Source organism: Lynx rufus, unplaced genomic scaffold (genome assembly GCF_022079265.1).
Source record: "Lynx rufus isolate CCGP_SWC_20201006 ecotype Redwood Valley unplaced genomic scaffold, mLynRuf1.p SCAF_1, whole genome shotgun sequence".
NCBI classification, from domain to species: Eukaryota; Metazoa; Chordata; class Mammalia; order Carnivora; family Felidae; genus Lynx; species Lynx rufus.
In genome coordinates, this window is record NW_025814823.1 from 70,074,786 (window position 1) to 70,099,569 (window position 24,784).

A 24,784-nucleotide genomic window follows, 5' to 3' on the forward strand; every position below is an offset into this window, starting at 1 on the left:
AGTCCTATGCATCTTCACTTACAGCCTAAATATTTTAACCAGATCCCAGAAAACAAGAAGAACCTGATTGCTTTTGTATTGTTAACATTACCTCCTTGAAATCGCTGCGAAAGCTCTTAACCACCAACAGGATCACACGAACACACACAGCGTACGTTTCCAAGGGGCCCAGATGTAGGGACTCTGGCACCCATCCTAACGGCTTCCTGACCACAGAGGTATGAGCAGCTGAATTCTCAATGGGCAACACCCTGTCATCCCCAGGGGATGTCTGGAAATGGTATGAGGCAGTGTTTGTCACAAACCGAGGGGCTAGACTGACATTCAGCAAGGAGACCTGAGGATGCTGCATATCTCGGCACAAGGAACTGCCCAGCCCAAAACGCTGCTGGCATCACCTGAAACCCCACAGAGCAGGAGAGGACCGGGCGAGCCGCCACCTTACACACCTTCCCTCGGTGTACGTGAGCAAGAGGACACCGGGCCCCCCCTCAAAGTCTCCCAGTCCTTGTAAGAAACTGAAATATGGAAAAGGGAGTAAGATGGGGAAGGAGGGGGGCTAAAGAGGCGGGAGAGTAACAAGCACAAGGAGAGGACGTATGGGGGGGACAGCGAGTAAAGAGGGGAGAGACAGAATCACAGCATTTTGGCGGCACTGTCAGACGAGCTCTTGCAGGCTAACCAGGCGCTAACCGGTAACTTGTTCCCACAGGGAAACACAAAGAGTTCCAAGCATGAGCTGGAGCCCAGCCAGCCAGGCCCCGATGTGGAGGTGCTGCTGTGCCAGCGTGAGCCCTGTGGAAATCACGTACCCCAGTAACGCCTGGGCAAACTGACGGTCGTGGGTGGTCTCAGGGACCCCAGAGAGGTCCCGTTTCTGAGAATGCACATCAAAGTGTAAAAGCTCATAAAACCCACCCACCCTCTCAGTAAAAATGAGCAAAGGAAGCAAGAAACGCAACCTGCAGTCGCCAGGAAAAAGGAACAGGAGAGAGACCACGTCCATTTACAGCAGCTAGAAACCCCTGTTTGCAAACCCCTTCCCTTACCTCCTTCCCTCCACGATGAGGGGGGGTGGCCCTCCTTTTCCTCAAGGCCAATCCTAAACGCTGAGCTTTTGAGTCCATCCTTCTGTCCCCCAGGATGTGGCTTCATCAGTAGCCCCCTTCGTCGCTCCCTCTTCCGTTCAGCCCTCTCTACAGACCCTTCGCCCTTGGCGGACGGATCCAGTTTCTCCCATTAAAAGAAAACAAAAACAAAAACAAAACCACCTGGCTTCTCTGGTCACCCTCCTCCTCCACTCTCTCCCTCCTTGAGAGTTCCCTGCAAGTCCCCGGGACCAGCCAGGCGCCCCGCCCCTCGCGGGTCACCGCTGCAGTCTGGCTCTGGCTTCGGGTGGCACAGTGCCGGATCTGAACCTCCTCCACGAAGCCCTCCCTCTGGGAACTTTCCAGTCCCTTGGCATCTAAACCCTGCCCTCCACTCATCTCCTCCCCAGGCCCTAGTTCCAGAGGAGTCTTCCCACAGACTCTACCCACGCGGCCGAATCACAGGTATTCTCCCCATGGCTCCACGCTGGCCTCCCAGCCCTTCTCTACTCGTTCTCCCAGTATAGTTTCAAGGTTTGATACCAGGTTCCCCAAATCCGGCTGGTCAGAACTACCTGGGATGCTTGGGAGATCCCCAAAACATTCTCAGTCATACACGGGGGCAGGAGTACACAATCCATGTTTTTAAAAAACCCCAACACCTTTGAGGAAGAACTGTTTTTAAACTATTGTGTATACGGTAACTTTCAAATTGCTAGCGCCAGCCTCGCCTTTTGAATTTTAATTCCTCGGATCAGTTACTAGATACATATTTCTACCTGGACATCTCAAGCACAACATATGTGAACTGAATTTGTCATCGCCCTACTGAACTGGCCGTCCTCCCAGAGCACACTAGCTCCTTCACCAGACCATAAGCTGAGGGAACTGAGGGACCATGTTTTTCACTGCTGTGCCCACGTGCCCGGGCACAATGACTGCTGGCCAATAAGTCCCCTGAGTAATAAGAAAGCCCCAGCCTTACACTGACACAAACACAATCTAGGGGGAGTAGATACTACAAAGAATACCCTAATTCGGACAGGGTCAGAGAGTCCAAGAAAGTAGGGGAGGGGGGCCATATCTCTGGCTTACAAGGGTAAGGAAGTGGCAGTAAGAATTTGCAGGAATGGGGGCACCTGGGTGCCTCAGTTAAGTGGCCGACTTCAGCTCAGGTCATGATCTCACGGTTGGTGAGTTCGAGCCCTGCATCCCCGCATCAGGCTCTGTGCTGACACCTCAGAGTCTGGAGCCTGCTTTAGACTCTGTGTCTCCCTCTCTCTCTGCCCCACCCCTGCTCCCTCTCTCTCTCTCTCTCTCTCTCTCTCTCACACACACACACACACACACACACACACACACTCTCTCTCTCTCTCTCTCTCAAAAATAAACATTTTTTAAAAATTAAAAAACAAAAACGAATCTGCAGGAACAGTGATTCTGAAGTCTCAGGGGCATCGGAATCACCTGGCAGGCGTGTTAGAGCACAGACTGCCTGGCCCATCCCTGGAATTTCTGGTTCAGCAAATCTGGTGTGGGGCCCAAGAATCAGAGTGTGCCCAGGTGATACAGAACCACAATGGTAAGGAAATCTGGGGAAAGGAGGAGAGCAGCCTTCACAAGGTGATGTGCCACGAAGATGTGACTTGTTTTAGGTTAGCTACCCTGCCAACCCTCTGCTAAGTCTCCCACCCCCAGACTAAGAAAAAACAGTGACATTTCCTTTTCAAGAATTAATAGAAAACGAAGCCAACAAAAACGTATCCAAACTCCTACAATGGAGGGGATGATAGCGTGGGAGCCTACTACCAAAATAACCAAACAATTCATCACGTCTATGTTCACGCCCCTCTACGATGTGACTGGCACTCCTCCCAGCAAGAGAGAGCCCACAACCCCATCCCGGAATCTGGGCGGATCCAGACCCGTGTTCTGGCAACAGAATGTGGTTTCTAAACCTAGGCCCCAAAAGGGCCGGCGAGGCTGGGAATGGAAGCATGTGGGAGGGACCCGCTTCAGCCTCTGCACGCAGACCAGGTCAGATCACCCTCCGCCATCCAGCCTCAGCCCCGGCCACCTGCTCCCTGCAACCACCTGACAGCACCCAGTAGAGGCCAGTCCACTGCCCAGTCAACCCACAGAATCATGAGATGTAATAAATCTGTTTTGAACCACCCAGCTTTGGTGGGCTGGTTACTCACCACCAATGACTGACACCACAACTGATGCCCAGACGGCATGTGCTGGGCTAGACCCCAGAGCTGCTGGGGACAGTTTACTGCTGTACACTGCTCACTAACCCCCCTCCCTCTTTGAACAGTTACCTTGTTCCCACCTTGCCATGTTTGTGTGTTTGTTTTTGGGGGGTGTCTTTTCAATTCACAGCTCTCTGAATCAAGAGGAGCCAGACTTCGGGGCTCAGCCGGTTGAGCATCTGACTTCGGCTCAAGTCATGACCTCACGGTTCGTGAGTTCGAGCCCCGTGTCAGGCTCTGTGCTGACCACTCAGAGCCTCGAGCCTGCTTCAGATTCTGTGTCTCCCCCTCTCTCCGCCCCTCCCCTGCTTGTGCTCTGTCTCTCTCAAAAATAAACTTAAAAAAAAGAGGAACCATACCTAAGGAGCTATAACCTAGTGGCCCTGCTGCAGCCATCCTTAGCGGAGGCAGGCAGGGCACAGATTTTCAGGCCGATGCTGTGCCACAAAGGACGGGCAAAAATGGGAAAGGAATACGTCCTACAGGTGTGAGGGACACGAATCCTTGGGGACAGAGGCAAGCTGGTAATTCCAGTAACAACTCCATCCTCCTGTGTCCACACCCCAAAGCCATTATACTGCTCGCTCCCACCAAGAGGTGGCTTGAACCGGGACTGGCCTTGAGGATTTCCTGTGATGCTGTGCTATTTCCAAGGTCAAACCTTAAGAGGCCCTGCAGTGTTTGCCTTGTCCTCTTGCAATGCCTCTGTCAGCACAAAAACGGGCCTGGGCTAGCCTGCGGAAGAGGTCACATGGAGAAGTCACTAGCCTCACACCCAGGCCAACTGCAGCCAGCCAGTTCTCCAGCTGACCACAGACATGTGAATGAGCCCAGACAAGGCTTGCAGGACCCCCCACCCCCACCCCCTGGCCCGCCGCCACCCCTAGTCAATGCCAGGAATCATGAGAAACACTAAATCATCGTTGTTTTAGGACCAAAGCTCTAGGGTGATGTCACACAACGATAGGTGACAAAGTCAACTGAGATTACAGATCACTGCAGGAGAAAAATGTCCATCCTGGGAGAGGGAAGCAGGTACAGATGGATGTTCTATACTCTGGAGGATGTTTCATTGTAATACACCGCCTGAACTCCCTTTGGCCTCGTTTAAGACGGCTGTTCACACCGCACTTCGACCACCTTCCCCAAAGCCCTTTTCCCCGAAGCCCGTACTGTCCGAGGCAGCTGCTTTGTCTCACATCTGCTCGAGGGTGGGGTGTCATTCCCCACTCTCTGCCACAGTGTCGGCAGCTGTAAACCAGGCTACAAACTGTCCCTGGTACGAAGGAAGACATCTGCTAATTCGGTGACAGCAAGGGACTACACGAGGAGGGTCCCTTGCCCTTTGGCAATTCATTATCACGCAGTCAGAAGAAAACCAGTGGCAACGATGGCCTAGTTCAAAGAGGAACGTCAAGATTCTGTTGCCAGCATCTGTTCTATGAGCAAAGTGGATTTCTCTGGTAGAAGAGGTGCCCACTCTGCCAGCCGCCTTGAGGACTTTCTGTTCAGAAAGGTTTATGATGAACGAAGCACTGGCCTTCATCCCAGACGAGAAAGGCCTGCCAGAGCCTCAACCCACCTATGCCACCTGCCTGACGGGCAGCAGGGCCCCCGCTGCTGGAGTCCCAGCCAGGTCGCGGGCAGGAGCCAGGACACGCAGTGGCACAGCCTTCTCTGAAGCAGGGGCAGGTCGGGACCCTCCTGCCAGCACTCGCCTCTCCTGGATCAACATATCAACATGGCTGGGGGGGGGGGCGGAAGCCCCAGGTGGGGTCCTGCCTGCACAGAAACATGCCACACCTCAGCTCCCGGACTCGTCGCTCAGAAAGACCAATTAGGTGCATCCGGGAAAATTCCCACCCACGCTGCTGACCTAGAGACCCTCATTCCGAGGCAATGAAGGAAGGTGAGGCTTCTGATGGAAGAGCAAGAATCTCATTTACATGTTTGCTAAACCCTATGACCCCATTAGCAGCATCTAAAAGTCTGTTTCCTCCTGAGGGAGGGGTCAAGGGGATAGAAAAGTAACAGCAGAAATGACAGCGTCTCCAGATACAAGCACTACTGTGACTCACGGAGAGCACGAGGCCCACACTTAGGTTCTCCAGCAGAGAGGGCTCTTCTCCAGGCCCGGCTCTCCAGCCCCCTCGAAACCTCCACCGCTGCGTCCAGAAACGTCCGGGAAACCACACTTGGATTCCACTTCTGGCTGCTTTATTCTCTTTCCCATCACCCTTCCTTCCTAACGACACCAGGCCGCCTGCCCCATTAAACCTTAGCTAAATCCTGGACCTTCCTGGGCACTCATGCCTCGGCTTGCCTGTTTTTAATTACAAGATCTAGGGAAACCAGAGCCTGTGTTGTACTTCCTCATATTAGGTCAGGATCCCTGAGAACGGACCGAAATAACTGGAAGATGCATTCCCTCAGATGCAAGGATCGGACACAAGTCTGGACTCCAAAAATGCTCCAAAGCTCTACCCCCACAAGCCCAGAAAACCTTCAGGCTCGAGGATTGTGGGAAGAGCCAAAAAGCCACCAGGGAAAGTGCCCCAGGTGAATCCAGAGTCAATGGTTTCACCGAAGTTTCTCACTGATCAAGACCTGGAAGTTTCAGGGTGACCAGCTACCCCAAAAGCCAGGATCTCCTACCAGCCCCGGTTTGTAACAAACAAACACGTCCACAGCGGTAGCGTCGCACAGGCCACCTGCACCTTCAAGATTCCTGTGGAAAGAAATGCCACGTGGGCAACATCCTCCCCACTCCAAGACTCTGAGACGCTGCAGGGCTGTGTCCTTCTGAAGTTCAGGCTTCTGCAACAATTCACTGTATTTCATAATCCCTCGAGAGAATTCATTAAAATAGTTCTACGATGACAAGTATTCTGTATTTTTAAACCTGAATAGCTCTTGCTGTTTTATTTGGATTGTTTCTGGCAACAAAACACGCATCTGGCATTACTAATCAACTTTCAAAGCTCCTTGGCTTTAGACAGACCGCTCGCACAGCCGTGCCGTACTACACCGCTCTGGGTTAAAGCCAAGCTTTTCTCTTTGTTTCTCCAGAAAGAGAAAAAGGAGCCAAGTTTGATATGTTCGAACGCTTGCTACTTGTTACATTACTACCCCTGCAGCGGCAGAGGGAACGCTGGATGGGGAGGGGGAGTCCGTGGCAGGCGTGCCCCGTCCCCACCTCTGGACCAGGGAAGCATCCGTCTGACAGCTGAGCTCAGCTGAGCTCGGCCTCGAGTCCTGCTCCCCACCCCCACCCTGCCACCACCCCAGGCGGCCACCACCAAGGCAGCCGACAGGCACACAGCTGCACCTACGTGCCAGCCAGATGCACCCCACCCCCAACCCGCCTCCGCCCTGGCTGCTGTCACTTCCCTTCCCTATCTGCCTGGCTCTGCCACCCCGTGCTCCAGCGCCACTAGTGTTACCGCCTACCATTGCCAAAGCTGCAAATTCCGGCACCCCAACTCCTCTCCCATCCCTCCCTCCAAACCGTACACATCACCCTTCTGAGACGTCTCTCCGAGGAGCCCCCTGCCTGACTCGACAGCGGGTGTGCCTCCCACTGACCCACTACGCGACCTTCCAAAACCTGTTGGCAGATTTCAGCTTCCAGAGAGCCCACGGTTTTCCTCTGCTGCTTAGAACAGCTGAGGACAACGCGTCATCTGGAGACCGAAGTCACACTCAACTGTGAAATCTGAACCTCACGGCTCCTTCCTTACCCCACTTTTCTGTCCCCACCCCCACCGATCCTCCCATCGCCCACCTTCTCAACACGGTCTACAAACACCAAGGGCTGCATAGTGTATGATTCCACTTACAGAGCATTCCTGGAAGCGACAGAATTAAGAGTGACGCAGAATAGCTGTGGGGTTGCTGGGAAAGAAAGGACAGGCAGATTCTCTGCGGCAATGGAACAGTCCTGCATCGCGACTGTGGTGATGAAATTTCACAGAACTATACACCCCAAAAGAAAATAGTCCAAGCAAAAACCAGTGGATTAGGTCTGCACCTGAGTGAACAGCTGTGCCAACAACTAACTGGTTTTGACGCTGGAAGATTCAGTCACCTGGGAAGGCGAGGTGAAGGGCACACTGGGACTACACAGCGTTTTTTGCAACTTCTTCTAAGTCTTAAGCCATTTAAAAATCAAGTTATTAAAAATTCTTAAAATATTTGAGAAGAAAAAAAAAAAAAAGCCCAATCTCAAATCTGTGTCTTTCTACACCTTCTTCCTTGTGCCCCAGAGAGGCCACCCCTATTTCCAGGCTCTAGGCAGGAAACTCCCATTTACTGCTTCGTGCCCCTCAAACCCCACCGCTCCCTCGAGCAAAGGCAGCGGTCTCCTTGTCCAGGGAGCACATTTTTTTTTTTTAGGCTGTGGGTTGAAAACTGTATTAACGACATTTTACAGGTTGTTTTCCTGCTCGAGATTGTGATCAACCGCTGAAGAATGTGTCTTATAATCTTGCCAACTAACCGGGCCAAGAGGTGAGCAGCAAGACAGCATCCACACTTCCTTAGAAAGCAGCCTCGGCCACCCTCAAACACTCGAAAAGCCCAGCCCAGATCCAGAGCATTACAGGGAGGAGACAAGGGAAGTGTAGGCACAGCCTCAGAAGGCACCCAGTATGAGCCGAACGGCTGCTTTGCGCTTGTTTCGCAAAACCTCTCATTTGGGGCGGCAGCTACTGGAGATCTGGAGAGAGGAGACCCAAAATAAACTACCGGACAGGTACTCGATACTGACCTTCTCAATACATAAATCGTCTGCCAAAACCTATGGTTCCTAGGGGGCCATAAGCACTTGGGAGGCCAAACACAGGAGTTCAGACCTCTGCTCTGCCAAATTACTAACTAGCAAGTTACTGAACCACCCAAGCCTGTTTCCACATCTGTAAAATGAGGCAATACTACACCTTTTAAGGTGCTGAGAAAAGAACCTAAGAAAAACTTCTTGTATATGTGCTGAACAGTAAATACTTCACAGAAACCACTTTTGTTGTAGTTAATCCTGAGCTACTCTTTCTGACAATACTTGGTCACGATTCAGTAGTATCTTAGAGGCCTTTCACTTGAGCTAGAGACAGAAGTAAAGCCCAGATCACCTACCTCACAGACCAGGGCACATTCCACTGCACTACCCTAAAATCAACTAAAGTAATTAATCAGTCCTCTCCTCCTTCAGGAAAGGGACCAGGGGAATCCTAGGAGGCCTGAGGGCTCATCGTCAGTCAGAAAGGGAGAAGGCAGCATCTGCAAAAATCCTAAGGCGTGGAGGCCAGCCCCCTGGAGGTTAATGAACCACTGACCAAGGAGGCCAGAGGGTCAAACCGCCTGAGGGGCTCAGTTAAGTGTTGTCAGACTCTTGATTTCAGTTCAGGTCATGATTTCACAGGTGAGTTCGAGCCCCCACCTCAGGCTCTGCACTGATGGTGCAGCACCTACTTGGGATTCTCTGTCTCCCTCTCTTCTCTGCCCTTTGCCCACTCACAATCTCTCTCTCTCTCAATCTTTCCCTCTCACTCCCTCCCTCGCTCTCACAAAAAATAAAAAACATTAAAAGGGTAGCTGGGTGGCTCAGTCGGTTAAGAGTCTGACTTTGGCTCAGGTCATGATCTCACAGTTCATGGGTCCAAGCTCCACGTAGGTCTCTGTGCTGACAGCTCAGAGCCTGGAGCCTGCTTTGGATTTTGTGCCTCCCTCACTCTCTGCCCCTCCCCACTTGTGTTCTGTCTGTCTCTCTCAAAAATAAATAAACATTAAAAAAATTAACAAAATAAGCATTAAAAGGCTCAGAGGTCTAAGAAATGTGCTAGAACTATCAACAATGAGAACCTTCTGAAGACCTTAAGTTCCCTACAATGGTGGCTACTAAATCCGGTAAAATGGGACACCCTAGAAGGCTGGCTCTGCTCCACAGGCAGTCTCAGGAGAAGGGACTCGAAGTTAGATAAGCATAAGCAACTTTAAATGGAAAAGAAGAAATACTGCAATGTAGGAAAGATGCAAAAGGCACTGCCCCGGCGGACACAGCATGCCCAGGAAGCTTGTCAAGAGGTTCATGTGGTTCCCAGACAGAAACCTACTTTTAGACAATTTATGAGACATTCTACTAATAATTCCTGAGCAGAACCTTGAACCTAAGAGACTGTCTTGCAAAACAATCTGCAGAAGATTTGAACACATAAGGCAGCTGTATTCTGACACCCAGAGAGGAACCAGAATCCCAGAGTTCCTGGCCTCCCCTCATTTCACAGATCAGATGAAAGCTGCAGACGCAGGCTGTGAAACTCTTTGGTCTTGGATGTGCCCTGGGCAGAATGAAGCCCTAAGAAAAATTAAGCACCCACTCTGGGGCGCCTGGGTGACTCAGCTGCTTGAGCGTCCAACTTTGGCTCAGGTCACGATCTCACGGTTCTGTGAGTTTGAGCCCCGCATCAGGCTCGCTGCTGTCAGCTCCTCTGCACCCATTCTAATAAATTTAAAAAATTTTTGGGGCGCCTGGGTGGCGCAGTCGGTTAAGCGTCCGACTTCAGCCAGGTCACGATCTCGCGGTCCGTGAGTTCGAGCCCCGCGTCGGGCTCTGGGCTGATGGCTCAGAGCCTGGAGCCTGTTTCCGATTCTGTGTCTCCCTCTCTCTCTGCCCCTCGCCCGTTCATGCTCTGTCTCCCTCTGTCCCAAAAATAAATAAACGTTGAAAAAAAAAAATTAAAAAAAAAAATTTTTTTAAACAAAACTTAAGCACCCAAAGAGGTATCCCCACCGGTGTGCAGCAGTCATGTGATCAGTCCAAGAACACAGGGTATGTGACAAACCCTGAACTGGAACTCAAGGCCACCTGATTCCAAAGTTTGAGCACTTCCAGCCCTGCCTCCCAAGCTCTGGTGGCAAAATACCTAGAGCATAAAAAGACCCTACTGTCCCCCTGCAGCAACGTGACTCCATGACCTTGAGCAAGTTCTTCACTTCTCAGTAAAACAGAACAGCGGTGCCTTGAGCATTTATTTACCTCCCCACTGTGTCAGAGGATCAAATTAGCCTAAGTAACAGGGAGAGGGCGGCACACGGGTGGCTGACTAGTGCTCCCTCTGCTGGAGCTGGCGTGGGCTGCACGCGAGCACTTCGAAGAACGAGCGAGGTCATCCTGACAACACTCGATTTTGGAGACCTTTTTAGAAATCACTGAAAACACGGGCCAAAACACTTACTGAAAACATACCATTTATAACACGACGCAACACGGTCCCAAAGAGAGATGGAAAACCTGTCATGTTTAAGCATGGCTTCCCTGCACAAGCCTATTTTTTTTTTTTTTTTTTTTTTTTTTTTTTTGGGACAGAGAGAAACAGAGCATGAACGGGGTAGGGGCAGAGAGAGAGGGAGACACAGCATCGGAAACAGGCTCCAGGCTCCGAGCCATCAGCCCAGAGCCTGACGCGGGGCTCGAACTCACAGACCGCGAGATCGTGACCTGGCTGAAGTCGGACGCTTAACCGACTGCGCCACCCAGGCGCCCCCACAAGCCTATTTTTAGTACAAGTCATTCTTCTCACAAATAAGACCTCTGAAAGCTGATTACCAGCAAATAAAATGCCCCGAATGCCCATCTCCTCAGATTAATCTAACCATTACATTTCAAAAGGCCTTCTGCATGGAGAGTAAGATGCGCGAATTTGTCTACTCACGCCCATTAACCTGTAAAGGCTTTCCCCCTTGTATCAAGTTTAAAGCTCGTTCTTTATCGGGGTCTTTCCCATGCCTCCCCATCTGAAAAAAGCTGCCCTTTTTATGGAATGCATACAGGAATATATACGTACGAAGCCACTATAGTATCTATAACCTCCCAACCGCCCCCCCCAAAAAGACCCCAAAAAAGCCAATGCCTTTTCATGAGTATTTTCCCAGAAATCCTGTCACCAGAAGTCTCTGAGATGTCTGAATCCCCTTCAATTCTGGGAGTGGAAGCAGCAAAGAAACTTGGTGGTACACGCCTGGCCTGCTCCCTTGCCCGGGAAGCCCCCTGCACGCTGCTGGGAAGGGTATCCTGGTTCAAGGAACTGAATCGTCACACATTAGTAGATCCCCCCACAATCAGATCACTGGGGATCCCCCTGCAGCCAACTCTGGATGCATTCTGACACAAACAGAACGAGGGAAATTTTGAGCTCCCCTCTCTGACTCGATAAGGGAAGTGTCTGGTTAGGACTCTGGTTTTCACACCCAATGCTGATTCAGGACACCAGACTCCTCTGCAGGGGGAAGGACAAATTTGCACAACGGCATCCCACTTAAGTAACAGGTTGTGGCCGGAAGGAATGACTCACCACCCAATGGGGCCAAGATGGCCTGAGCCTCCTTCAGAAGGGAGCAAAAGCCACACCAACCAGGACATAGGACCAAGAGAGCAGGTGGGGAAGGGCATGAAGATGACCAGCCACCGCCCCTTGCCCTGCAAGCCCACAGTGAGTTCCAGGCAGTGGCCCTCCCCGCTGCGTGTGGGTGAAGATCCCAGCAGGGGCTGCACGCCAGCCCAGCCCCAGACCATGAAATCCAAATCTCTGGGGATGGGGCCCCAGCCTCAGTACATTTTAAGCTCCTTGGAAGGTTCCACCGCGCCCCCAAGGCTGAGAACCAGTGGTCTGGGGCAGGGACAGCACAAACTTGACCTGGAGAACTTTCACCTCACCCATCTGCTTTTCCCCACCCGGGAAGCAATCACATCAGGGTGACTAGGGACACGATCAGGGCTGGGCTATCTCGCCGAGGCTCAGCTTTGCAATCTTCCCCACCTCTGACACCCCAGCCTCCATGGACTTCAGCCTCCTAGTAACTAGCCAACCCTGCAAACCCCTTCTCCACCTGTAGCCCCCAAGGGTGTTCTGTGTATTAACTAGCTGGTTAATTTAAGGTCTCCAAAATAAAAACCTTTATTTACCACACAAAGACCTTTAGACAGCAAATGGCTTCAATCAGCTCAAAGAACGGACAGAGTTTTCCAATCCTCGTAAGAAGTCTTATTCCTGGCTAACTGATGAAAGACCATTTTGTCATTGGAGACCTGAGTCCCAGGTTTATGCAGAAATGACGATGAATCCACGAACACGCACAGGAGGAGCCACTCAGGGGCCTGGCTCCAGGAACAGAAGAGAGAACCTCCTTCTCTCGGCAGGAGCCCTGGCCTTCTCCACCTAAGCTCTCTGAAGCCATCACAAAGCCACTAACTACCCCACAACCTGACTTGGGAAACACTACTCCCCCATTCTGTACACTTCATTTCAACCCTGCAAAAACCACATATTCTAGATGAAACTGAGTAAATATTCTACAGCATTTGGCAAAAAAAAAGAAAACTGAGAAAAAGATGTTAAATCCTATGAATTTTCTTTTTTTTTTTTTTTAATTTTTTTTTTCAATGTTTATTTATTTTTGGGACAGAGAGAGACAGAGCATGAACGGGGGAGGGGCAGAGAGAGAGGGAGACACAGAATCGGAAACAGGCTCCAGGCTCTGAGCCATCAGCCCAGAGCCTGACGCGGGGCTCGAACTCACGGACCGCGAGATCGTGACCTGGCTGAAGTCAGACGCTTAACCGACTGCGCCACCCAGGCGCCCCAAATCCTATGAATTTTCATGTCTAGGCCTACATGTCCATACCACCAGGAGTTTTAGGGAATCCTAGTTCCAAGTATCTACTCTTCTTTAAATGGATGTTTGCTTAAGGTAGAAACTACTTAAGTTTTAAAAACACAAATACCAGTTTAGGGTTTTTTTTAAACATTATAAATGAGGGGGGGAAATGTACCACCTAGTTGAATCTACTGTTTTGGCCTCAGTACCTAATAATCCCCCCCCACACACACACACACATACACACACTTGTCCCTTAGGAAAACACTGTCTGAAACTCTGAGCTCAGAGCTCAGGGAGATGCCACTTTTAGGAAAGGGAGGGCAAGCTGAGACCCGTGTGCCAGGGAGGGGAAGGGTCCAGGCCGAAAAGACCACTTGGGCTCACGCTGTTTCTCAGTGCAGACTGAGCAAAAGGGTCTGAGGCTCTTACCACCTGCCCAGGGCCAAATGCTCATCCACAACCCCATGGACCACAGGGGGACTGATCGCAGAGGGAGCTGAGGTCACAAGGGCCCAGGTCACAGATCTTTGTGCCAGCCCCGGCCTGGCTGAGCTTCTCTACGCCCCAGAGTCCCCACAAAACAAACCTCTGACCCCTTCCAGGGGTTACTGGGTATACTTCCCTCCCATCAAAGGCTCCCTGCTGACCAATGATGGCCTAGGGTTTCTCTGGGATGGTGAGCAGGCCCAGACACCCAGGCAAAGACTGAAATCAGGACGGCTTTGTAGGGCAAGCACTCGATGAGAAACACACAATGCATTCCAAATAAATGATCTAGAGCTCACTGAGGAATGGGTGATGGCACCTCCTTTACTGAAACCGACCCATGCAAACAGGCTTGCGCCCTACTGGAAGCCATGACAAACAGCAGCCCCTCCAGTTTCCAAAGCTCCCCCACTCCCCAGGCTCTGTGCTAAGTGGTCCGCCTAATATGCCTTTCCAGACCTCACCACCACCCCAGGGAGAAAGAGAACATGATCCTCGTGACGCAGCTGAGCGCAGTCGGGTGCTGAAGCGAAGTCACTTGTGCGCAGTCCCCCGCAGCTAATAAGGGGCTTAAGCCCTGCTACCTACGCATCAAGGGTCATCCTCCGTGTGGGAAAGTGCACGCTGGCAGCATGCCTGGCTGAGCAGAACCCAGCCGGCAAGGTGTACCCTCGGGTTGTCACCACGGAATACTACAATGAGCAGGAGGAGTGCAATCCGATGTCACCTCCAATTCTCTGCAGATGAACCCCCCCTGCCTGTATTTTACAGAAGATTTGCAGTAACTAGCATCAGGGACTGGTCTAAAAACCAGATCAAATAGTTGTCGGTGTATTTATATTTCAATCAATAATCACATTTCCTCTGACTTGAAAATCCTCAGCTTTTAGAGTGAGGCATGAAGGGGAAAATGGATGAAATAAAAACGCTAACGCAAAGAGCAAGGTTGATCTGTCACGAGTAGGAATACAGGCACCCCGCCACCAGGGACACAGAAGGCATCCCCGAGCGTTCTTCTAGCCCTACGAGGGGTGCCAAGGGTGACAGAGGGTGCATTCAGTGTTGGCCAATCTCCCGTTTCTCAGAAGCCCTGCTGCTCCCACTCAACCGGTAAGACAACTGTCAGGTCAGCTGTCCTGTGTGATCCTGAGGAGGGTTCAGGCCCTGATGGCAGGGACAGCAAACCGCTTCCAGGAGGAGACAGTAAACACCTGAGCTTTGGAGGCCAAACAGTCTCTGTTGCATATTCTTCTTTTCCCTTTTTCTTTAAACAACTCTTTAAAAATGTAAAAACCATCTTGGCTCAGGAGCTGACAAAAATGGGCCAAGAGGAGTGGCGGGCACTTGGGTGGCTCAGTCAGTTGAGCCTCTGACTCACGACTCTAGCTCGGGTCATGATCTCACGGTTCGTAGGTTAGAGCCTCACACCTGGATCTGTGCCAGCAGCTCAGACCCTGGAGCATGCTTCCGATTCTGTGTCTCCCTCTCTCTCTGCCCCTGCCCCACTCTCACTCGGTCTCTCTCTCTCTCTCTCTCTCTCTCAAAAATAAACATTTAAAAAAAAATTTTTTAGGGGCGCCTGCGTGGCTCAGTCGTTTGGGCATCCGACTTCAGCTCAGGTCATGATCTCATGGCTAGTGAATTCGAGCCCCACGCCGGGCTCTGTGTTGACAGCGTGGAGCCCAGAGCTTGCTTCAGATTCTGTGTCTCCTTCTCTCTCTGCCCCTCCCGTGTGCTCATTTTCTCTGTCTCTCTCTGTCTCTCTCTCTCTCTCTCTCAAAAACAAACATTTAAAAAAACTTTTCTAATGGGCCAAGGGCAGCTGTAGTCTGCCCATCCCCACGTCAGACCTCCAAGACGGTTAATACATAAGACTTTGTCTACCACCTACTGTGTGCTCCCAGTGCAGGACAGAAGCTGTGGCCTCAGAGATAACTTCCATGCCTCCCTCAACAGAACCAAGAAACACCCACCCTCCCATCTCCTCACTGCCATGCCCCTTCGCTGGTCCTCTAGCTTCCCAAAGGCAAAGAAAGACCTGTGAGCACCTGTAACGTTGTACCCAGAGCTCTGCTCTCTTGGGCTAGTCTCATCTCCTCACCACACCCTCTGAAGAAAATACTTCTACAGGTGAGACAATGGAGGCTCAAAGAGTTTGTGCTCCTCAGAGCCAGAGGGGTGGTGTTTAGCTCTAAAGCCCAAGTTCTATTGCCCTACACCATGACCCCTAAAGATGCATCTCAGACGGACAGACTACCCGGTAAGGACATTTATTTCTCCAGTAAGTGCCAGTGATGGCATCTCTTTGGGTCGTGGTCCCCAGGCGGGGTCCCAGGGAGACAGGCCTGTCGGGGACAACTGCTGAGAAGGGGAAAGAACTACCCATCTTCGAACCACCCTCTAATAACAAACACAAACACCTTCAACCTAGCATGCAATTTCTCCACCGTAGGCCAGCTCTCAGCTCCGCTCCGCTGCACAGCCCGCCCTGAACAACGCGTAAGGCCGTGAGTCTGTATCGGCCTCGCCTGATGCACAGAAGGAGAGAGTCACAGCAGCCCACTGCCTGGCATGGAGCAGACCCTCGTACGTGTCCACTGCATGAATCAACGGGGAAAGTGACGCACAACCTAGAGGTCTTGAGGCCACAGCTGCTGTGCCAGCAGAAGGGCAGCAGACAGGCCCTCCTAAGTTAAAGTAGCAGCTGACGCACGCCCGGGGGCCTGGTGTCACCGGCCACAAGGCAACGGCTCCCATCCGGCTTGCATGCTAAAGGTGGAGACCGTCGGTGGCTTTCAGGCAGTCAGCTCTGTACTCTGAGCTCCCTGCTGGGGAATGTTCAACAGGGAGCGAGAAGGAGCAAAACTATTTCTAGTCCTCGTCTGGGTCCATTTCCACTGCCTTGCATCCCGACAGCGGTTAACAGACCATGGAGCCCGACCGCCTGGATCTGACCCCCCGCTCTGAGGAGGGACCCTGGACAAGCTGCTGAGTTGCTGTGGACCTCTGTTTCCTCTTCTGTAAATGGGGACGATAAAAGCACTTGCATTGGGGGCGGTGGGAGGTTAAGTGGGTTCACCGGCGCAAAGGGACTTGGTACCCAGCTGTGTGAGATAGCCAGCAGCATCATACCTCGCTACTTGGTTGCAGGTTCAGTTCAAGTTCACAACCGGCAGACCCTACCATGCAGATTTTACTGGCAGCCTGCATCCTGGTTTTCCAGCGTCACATCAGATACGTGCTTTCCATCGCCCCTCATCAACGTCACAAATCCACAGGGATGCAGCAAATCCTCATCACTTCCAGAATCTCCTTCCGGAGGACCACACCAGACTTCAGGTTTTAGTAAAGAAAGAAGTGTTAGACCCTAAAGCACAGTGTCTGGCCCAGGTGATATTTCTCATCCTTTATCCAGTTACCTGCACCTTAAGTTGGCTTTGGGCTCCAGAGCAGAGATGCTATCCTATTCACTTTCTGCGCTGTGTCATCCTCTGTCCCCTCCGTGGACCTTTCTTCCCTCCCACACAGCCCCTGCCCTCCCTCCCTTCTTGCTCCTTCACCAGACCCGAGGTGAGGTTAAAAAAAAAAAAAACTCATGAGCACTGAGGAAACCACAGTAAAGGTATTACTTTGTTCTGTCCTACCAACGGCTGTCACGACTCCTGGACGATATCAGAAGAAACATTAAATGAGGAGACGCAGGAGTCCAGGGCTGGGCGGTGACTGAAAGGAAAGCTGTAATAACTAAAACTTACAGAAAGGGTTGCTCCACAGATCCTCACGCCCACCAAACGAAACAGAAAGGACAAGATGTTTATATTAACTCAGCCTACAGTCCACCTGGCACACTGGTCTCAATTTCTATTCTTTTTTTGTTGTTGTTTATTTATTTTGAGAGCGAGCACGAGTGGGGGAGGGGCAGGGAGAGAGAGGGGGGGAGGGAGAGACAGAGAGAGAGAGGGAATATCTCAAGCTGGCTCAGCGTTGTCAGCGTGGAGCACAACGTGGGGCTCAAATCCACGAACCATGAGATCATGACCTGAGATGAAATCAAGAGTCGGATGCTTAACCGACTGAGCCACCCAGATGCCCCTCAATTTCCATTCTGTTCACTCCAATCACACTGCCCTGAAGCACACACCTCTTCAACCAGTGGGTACAAAGGGCTACAACCATAAAATGCCTCCAAAAGGGTAAATAATGTAACAATTTTTTTGTTGCTTTTCTCCATTTTGCCATGTTAATGGAACAATATCATTATATTGGATGTACTGGTAAGTCTATTAAATCTATTGGAAATAGGTCGCCCCTCCCTAAATTGCCAGTTGGATATAAAATGGTATGGCCACTTCAGAAAGCAGTTTGGCAGGTTCTCAATAAATTAAACACAAGACCACCATACGACCCAGCAATTCCACTCCCAAGAGAAGTGGAAATCCTAAGGGTCCACACAAAGACATATACGCGAATGTTCACTGGAACACTGGAAACAGCTTAGATGTTCCTCAGCTGGTGAAGGGACAGACAAAATGAGGCACATCCATACAATGGGACACTATGCGGCAATAAAAGGGACCAAGCTACTGACAACACATGCCACATCACGAACCTCGAAAACATGCTAAGTGAAAGGAGACAATCACAAGAAACCACAGACTGTACGAATTCCCTTCTATGATGTGTCCGGAAAAGTCAAAGCGATGGAGACGAAGGAGAGTAGGGGATGCTGGGAACAGAGGTCAACTGTAAATCAAGCACAAGGGGTCATTTGGGGAGACGGCAATGTTCTCTACGGACTTACCGGGAGGGCTGCACCGCTCGGGAATGTTCCTAAAAATCACTGAACTGTACACCCGAGGGACTACATTTTGTGGTCAAATACAACACACCACCATCCCGCAGGCACATCGCACACCGCGTGCCCGTATTCACGTGTGTCCCCCAAAGGACTGTGAGGCCTACAAGGGCAAGGACTTCCCACGGTTCGTCTTCTCTCATCAGCTAGCGCAATACCTGGCATGCGGGGAGCGCGGCGATGTCCATAAATGAATGTTTTTTGGAAAACAAAACAAACAAGCTTTGGGGTTTTCCATAGCTTCCACAGATCCCCCAAAACTTCACACTGCTGTCTACTCTTCCACCCAACCTGCCCCCAAACACAAGGGCCACGGCAGGCCACAAAGCAAGGGTACCCATGAAGCTTCAAGCTGCTCAACAGCAAGATGTATCCTGATCAACTCTATGAAGAGCAGTGTCGGTCTCTGTTCCAAGCTTAAAAAGAAGAAGAGGTTTTGGCGCCTGGGTGGCTCAGGCGGTTAAGTGCCTGACTTCGGTCGTGATCTCACGGGTTCGTGAGTTCGAGCCCCACACTGGGCTCTCTGCTGTCGGTGCACAGCCCACTTCAGATCCTCTAACCCCGTCTCTGTCCCTCCCCTGCTCGCACATGTGCGCACTCTAAACATTAAAAAAATAAAAAAGTTAAAAAAAAAAGAAAAAGAGGCTGTCTTATGTCTTCATTATGGCATTATCACGAAAACTTCCGGGATCGTTAAGAGGAGAAGAGCATGATCTTTAGGATCAGATTCCGAAAAGATGGCGGCTCAGGGAACTTACAATCGAATCTAAAATAAAATCTTAACGTCTTTCAGGAAAGATTTATTTTTGACTCAGAAGCAGCCAATTTAATAAACACACCAGATACTGTCCCAAGAGGATTAAACACAGCAAGCAAAGCGATATAAAGTCGTGGGCTCACTTGCGCTCTGCGCCATTTTATCTGCCTAGTGAACAGTCCCCAAGAAGAGGATGCTTCAAAAGACCGTAATTATTACGGAAGAACTACATTAACCTTGCCTTGGAAATGCAAGAGTTTATTTTCTCAACCAGTACAGTAGCAAAAACAGTGCAGCAGTGAGGAAAAATGTTTTTGCTCACTGTATCCCACACGGCCTAGAACTCACGTACTTCCTACCATCTCATACCACGACCTGTTGTTGAACAGAGAAATACCACATACTTCCTCGTGGTAGAAACGTGAAGTGAGTGGTTAAGGGTGTAGGCTTTTGAGACAAACTCATTCAAAGTCTGCCTGCCTCTACCACACATTTGCCTAATGATCTTGGGCGACTCACCTAAGCTTTGTGTTGTGGTTTCCGAATCTTTTGAGGGGATAAAGATTCAATGAGTTCATTTCCCCTAATCATCGGCCACTTATCGCACCTGGAAGACTCAGGTGGTTCACAAAACTGCCTTATTTTCTGGACAAGGTGATCAACTCTCATGATTTAATATTTTCCGGCACCACGTTCCGCCAACCCCAGCGGAGGCAGGTATGTCAGCCATTCTCAAATAGTATAAACAGGGACTACAACAGGCAGCCCTCTGGAAGGTATGCAAACCTACATCGATGCTGCTGAATAAGGACCGCTCCCAGCCAACCCTGGGGGTCGAGGAGGTAAGGGCAGCAAGTCTGACAAAAAACAACACACTTACCCTTTGCATAGTCTCAGAAACAATCTCTACTAAATAAGGAGGCTGGTTCCAACTTCCTCCAACCTCCACCCTGCATTTTATTGACCGTGAGTAAAATCGAGCCCACCTCATAGACTCTGGGCTCAATTCAACTATAACACAGTAATCCCGCACACCCCTCATACATACGACATCTTAGACTCCAGACAAGAGTACAAAAAATAGTTTACTTCAGATTAAGAAACGGACACATTAAATCTCACATAGCTGAGGGGCACCTGGGTGGCTCAGTCGGTTAAGCGTCTGACTCTTGGCTTCGGTTCAGGTCATGATCTCACGGTTCGTGAGTTCAAACCCAGCATCAGGCTCTGCGTTGACGGTGCAGAGCCTGCTTGGGACTCTCTCTCTCTCCCCCTCTCTCTGCCCCTCCCCCACTCGTGCTCAGTCGCTCACTCTCTCTCTCTAAAAAATAAACATTAAAAAACAAATTTTAACAATACGTAAATACTCAGGTTTCCTGGCTCCTAATTTCCACAGCACCTTTGTGTATCAAATCCCCTTTTCAAGGAGGGGAAATACTCGGGGCGTGAGGGAAAAGTCGCCTCACCAGAAGGCCACCAGGGTTAAGAGGAGAGAAAAGATGGGCCCGGGCTCTGCTCCCTGGCTGAGTGAGAAGAAATGGCCAGTCACACCACCCTCCACAAGTTCACCACTTCAGTGAAATCCGTCCCTACCCAAGGATAGTACAGAGCTGCTGCATTCCCAAAAAAGAGAACTAAACACTTGAAAAGCAAATCAAATGAATAATGCAACAAAGTCCCCCACCCCCACCCTGGGCTGGACTGCAGCATGAAGGGGGCATAGATTTAAGGGACGCTAGCACGATGCTTGTTCCCAATTGTTCCTGTAGAGCAACTCCACTTTGATTCAGAGGTCAGGTTTTAGAAACCTCAACCCTGAGGAAGCACGATGCCTTCCACTTCCAAGCGCAAAAAGGCCTCCGAGCACAGAAATAGTGGTCACGAATGCTAAGCCCTGAATTCACCTGCACCGCTCTGCCCAGGAGGGGACCTCAGTCCCTCTCTCAGAACGTTCTGGTCCACAACACACACTCTGAGAAAGGTCCCTAACCCACAGCAGATTAGACGCAGCAGCCCGGGAGAAGGGGGGCCAAAGAAGTGGCTCTGCTCGCAGTGGAAAGAGGGAAAAGGCAGAGAGGAGCCACCCCTCCATTCCCAAGGTCGCATCCAAGGACACCCCTGACTTACAGACCTCCCAACTGGCAGAAAATGCCAGCCATCCCCCACCTCCAAGGGTGAAGTCTGAAAATACTATGCTGAAATAATGAAGAGGATGCCCTGAGACGCCTGGGTGGCTCGGCAGTTTAAGCGTCCGACTTCAGCTCAGGTCATGATTTCGGGGTTCGTGGGTTCGAGCTCTGCGTCGGGCTCTGTGCTGACAGCTCGCAGCCTGGAGCCTGCTTCAGATTCTGTGTGTCTCCCTCTCTCTGCCCCTCCCCCACTCATGCTCTGTCTCTCTCAAAAAACGAATAAACTTAAAAAAATGAAATACAAAAGTGCTTCTGCACTTCTGACACAGAAAGATTCCAGACTTGCACCAATGGTAAGTTTCTCCTTAAAATTATCTTTTCAGTATTTCTTCAATTCTCTGACTGCAGTCAGGGAGGTAACCTCTGCGAGGTCCCTTCCATAAGGAAGCTGTTGTGCTCCCGTTGCAGGGAAGGAGCTGGGTGGGGCGGGCTCCTGCCACCCCTACTGACCACAGTGACATACTGTCGTCTCCCGCCAGCGGAAAAGAATAAGTCATCAATAAACACTATGGAAGGAAGCTTTAAACCAACAGGCACATCTTTAAAGGACATCACCAGAGCAGTGAGCCATCTCCTGCTGGACACCTGGGAGACCCAGTCACCCGCGCACCTGTCTAGGCCACACAAACCACGTGCTACACAAAAGCTTCATTTTCCTCTGGGGTCCTCCTTGGCCCTATGCCCAAGGAGAACAGCTCAGCAGGCAGACTGGCCAAGTGTGAATATCTGGGCGTCAATTCACAGTCGATTACGTTGAGGGAACCCAAGCTTCACACCCTCACTGCAACGAGACTCCCAGAGAAACAAAGCCCACGAAAGGCCCATCTATGCCGCTCTCCTCCGATCCACACTGAAGGTAATGAAGGATGCCATGAGAAGTCCGCCTCCAACAGAAGGAGGAAAGAGCCATCACACTGAAGACTGCCTGCCAAGTAGAGGGACACCTGAGCCAAGCTGCGGGAAGAGGAGGGACCCAATCCACAACTTGCGGGGCCCCAGGCAAGCAGCGGCTTCTCTGAACATGAGATTCTTTTCTAGGAAAAGCAGGGGCCAAGGCTGCGGGCAGGGGAATCGTTTCAAAGACTTCTCTTGACTCAAAGAAACTAGACAGGGCTGATGTATGGAAGTGCTGAATTACTATACTGTACACCTGAAACTAACACTGTATGTTAACTAACTGGAATTGCAAATTAAGTAAAATTAAATTAAAAAAAAAAGGGGGGGGCGCCTGGGTGGCTCAGTTGGTGAAGTGTCCGGCTTCAGCTCAGGTCCGTGGGTTCGAGCCCCATGTCGGGCTCTGTGCTGACAGCTCAGAGCCTGGAGCCTGCTTCAGATTCTGTGTCTCCCTCTCTCTCTGCCCCTCCCCCACTCGTGCTCTCTGTCTCTCTCAAAAATAAATAAACATTAAAAATAAAAAAAAAAACTAAAGAAAATCAGAACACTCCTTTAAAGATTTTTTAGTCCCCCCCCCAAAAAAAATCTAGTCACCACAGTTGAAGGTAATAAAAGCCATTATCCTAATAAACATCCATGTTAAAAGCAGAAAAAGTAAAATACTGCTGGCAAACAATGAAAAAGAGAACAAAAATCACCTAAAAAGGAAGAACTAAAAAGATACACGTGATCAGAGAAGGTGCCAGCTAGGGAAGCAACAACATACATGAACCATCCCTAAAAACAGAAGTAAATACAGGGCGCCTGTTAAGCATCTGACCTCGGCTCAGGTCATGATCCCACGGTTTGTGGGTTCGAGCCCCACATCGGGCTCTGTGCTAACAGCTCAGAGCCTGGAACCTGCTTTGGATTCTCTGTCTCTCTCTCTCTCTCTGCCCCTCCGCTACTCACATGGTGTCTGTCTCTCTCTCTCAAAACTAAATAAAAACATTTAAAAATATTAAAAAAAAAGAAAGAAAGAAATGAAAGTCCTTCTACCAATATATCCTAAGGAAATAACTAGGTAAGTGGAAAGATTCGTATAATCATTGGCATTTCCCTTTTTTTTTTTTTTTTGCTGATTTTATTTTATTTTTTTTTATATATATTAAGTTTATTGACAAATTGGTTTCCATACAACACCCAGTGCTCATCCCAAAAGGTGCCCTCCTCAATACCCATCACCCACCCTCCCCTCCCTCCCACCCCCCATCAACCCTCAGTTTGTTCTCAGTTTTTAACAGTCTCTTATGCTTTGGCTCTCTCCCACTCTAACGTCCTTTTTTTTTTTTTTTCCTTCCCTTCCCCCATGGGTTCCTGTTAAGTTTCTCAGGATCCACATAAGAGTGAAACCATATGGTATCTGTCTTTCTCTGTATGGCTTATTTCACTTAGCATCACACTCTCCAGTTCCATCCACGTTGCTACAAAAGGCCATATTTCATTTTTTCTCATTGCTAAGTAGTATTCCATTGTGTATATAAACCACAATTTCTTTATCCATTCATCAGTTGATGGACATTTAGGCTCTTTCCATAATTTGGCTATTGTTGAGAGTGCTGCTATGAACATTGGGGTACAAGTGCCCCTATGCATCAGTACTCCTGTATCCCTTGGGTAGATTCCTAGCAGTGCTATTGCTGGGTCATAGGGTAGGTCTATTTTTAATTTTCTGAGGAACCTCCACACTGCTTTCCAGAGCGGCTGCACCAATTTGCATTCCCACCAACAGTGCAAGAGGGTTCCCGTTTCTCCACATCCTCTCCAGCATCTATAGTCTCCTGATTTGTTCATTTTGGCCACTCTGACTGGCGTGAGGTGATACCTGAGTGTGGTTTTGATTTGTATTTCCCTGATAAGGAGCGACGCTGAACATCTTTTCATGTGCCTGTTGGCCATCTGGATGTCTTCTTTAGAGAAGTGTCTATTCATGTTTTCTGCCCATTTCTTCACTGGGTTATTTGTTTTTCGGGTGTGGAGTTTGGTGAGCTCTTTATAGATTTTAGATACTAGCCCTTTGTCCGATATGTCATTTGCAAATATCTTTTCCCATTCCATTGGTTGCCTTTTAGTTTTGTTGGTTGTTTCCTTTGCTGTGCAGAAGCTTTTTATCTTCATAAGGTCCCAGTAATTCACTTTTGCTTTTAATTCCCTTGCCTTTGGGGATGTGTCGAGTAAGAGATTGCTACGGCTGAGGTCAGAGAGGTCTTTTCCTGCTTTCTCCTCTAAGGTTTTGATGGTTTCCTGTCTCACATTTAGGTCCTTTATCCATTTTGAGTTTATTTTTGTAAATGGTGTGAGAAAGTGGTCTAGTTTCAACCTTCTGCATGTTGCTGTCCAGTTCTCCCAGCACCATTTGTTAAAGAGGCTGTCTTTTTTCCATTGGATGTTCTTTCCTGCTTTGTCAAAGATGAGTTGGCCATACGTTTGTGGGTCTAGTTCTGGGGTTTCTATTCTATTCCATTGGTCTGTGTGTCTGTTTTTGTGCCAATACCATGCTGTCTTGATGATGACAGCTTTGTAGTAGAGGCTAGAGTCTGGGATTGTGATGCCTCCTGCTTTGGTCTTCT

The 24,784-nt window shown here is 50.0% G+C and overlaps 1 protein-coding gene across 5 annotated transcripts in view; it reads right to left on the reverse strand.

The window, feature by feature from the left end:
* Positions 1-24,784, reverse strand: part of STK24 (serine/threonine kinase 24) — a 125,682-nt gene that overhangs the window by 70,993 nt on the left and 29,905 nt on the right. For 2 of the 5 annotated variants that reach the window (XM_047081252.1, XM_047081225.1), the window contains exon 1: positions 16,613-16,705. The exons of 2 other annotated variants lie outside the window; for them this stretch is intronic. In XM_047081252.1, coding sequence (XP_046937208.1) covers positions 16,613-16,690 — 78 coding nt within the window. In that variant the 5' untranslated portion in view covers positions 16,691-16,705. Of the gene's footprint in view, positions 1-1,049; positions 1,143-16,612; positions 16,706-24,784 lie in introns of those variants that run through there. One more of the 5 variants, XM_047081214.1, reaches the window with a different exon arrangement.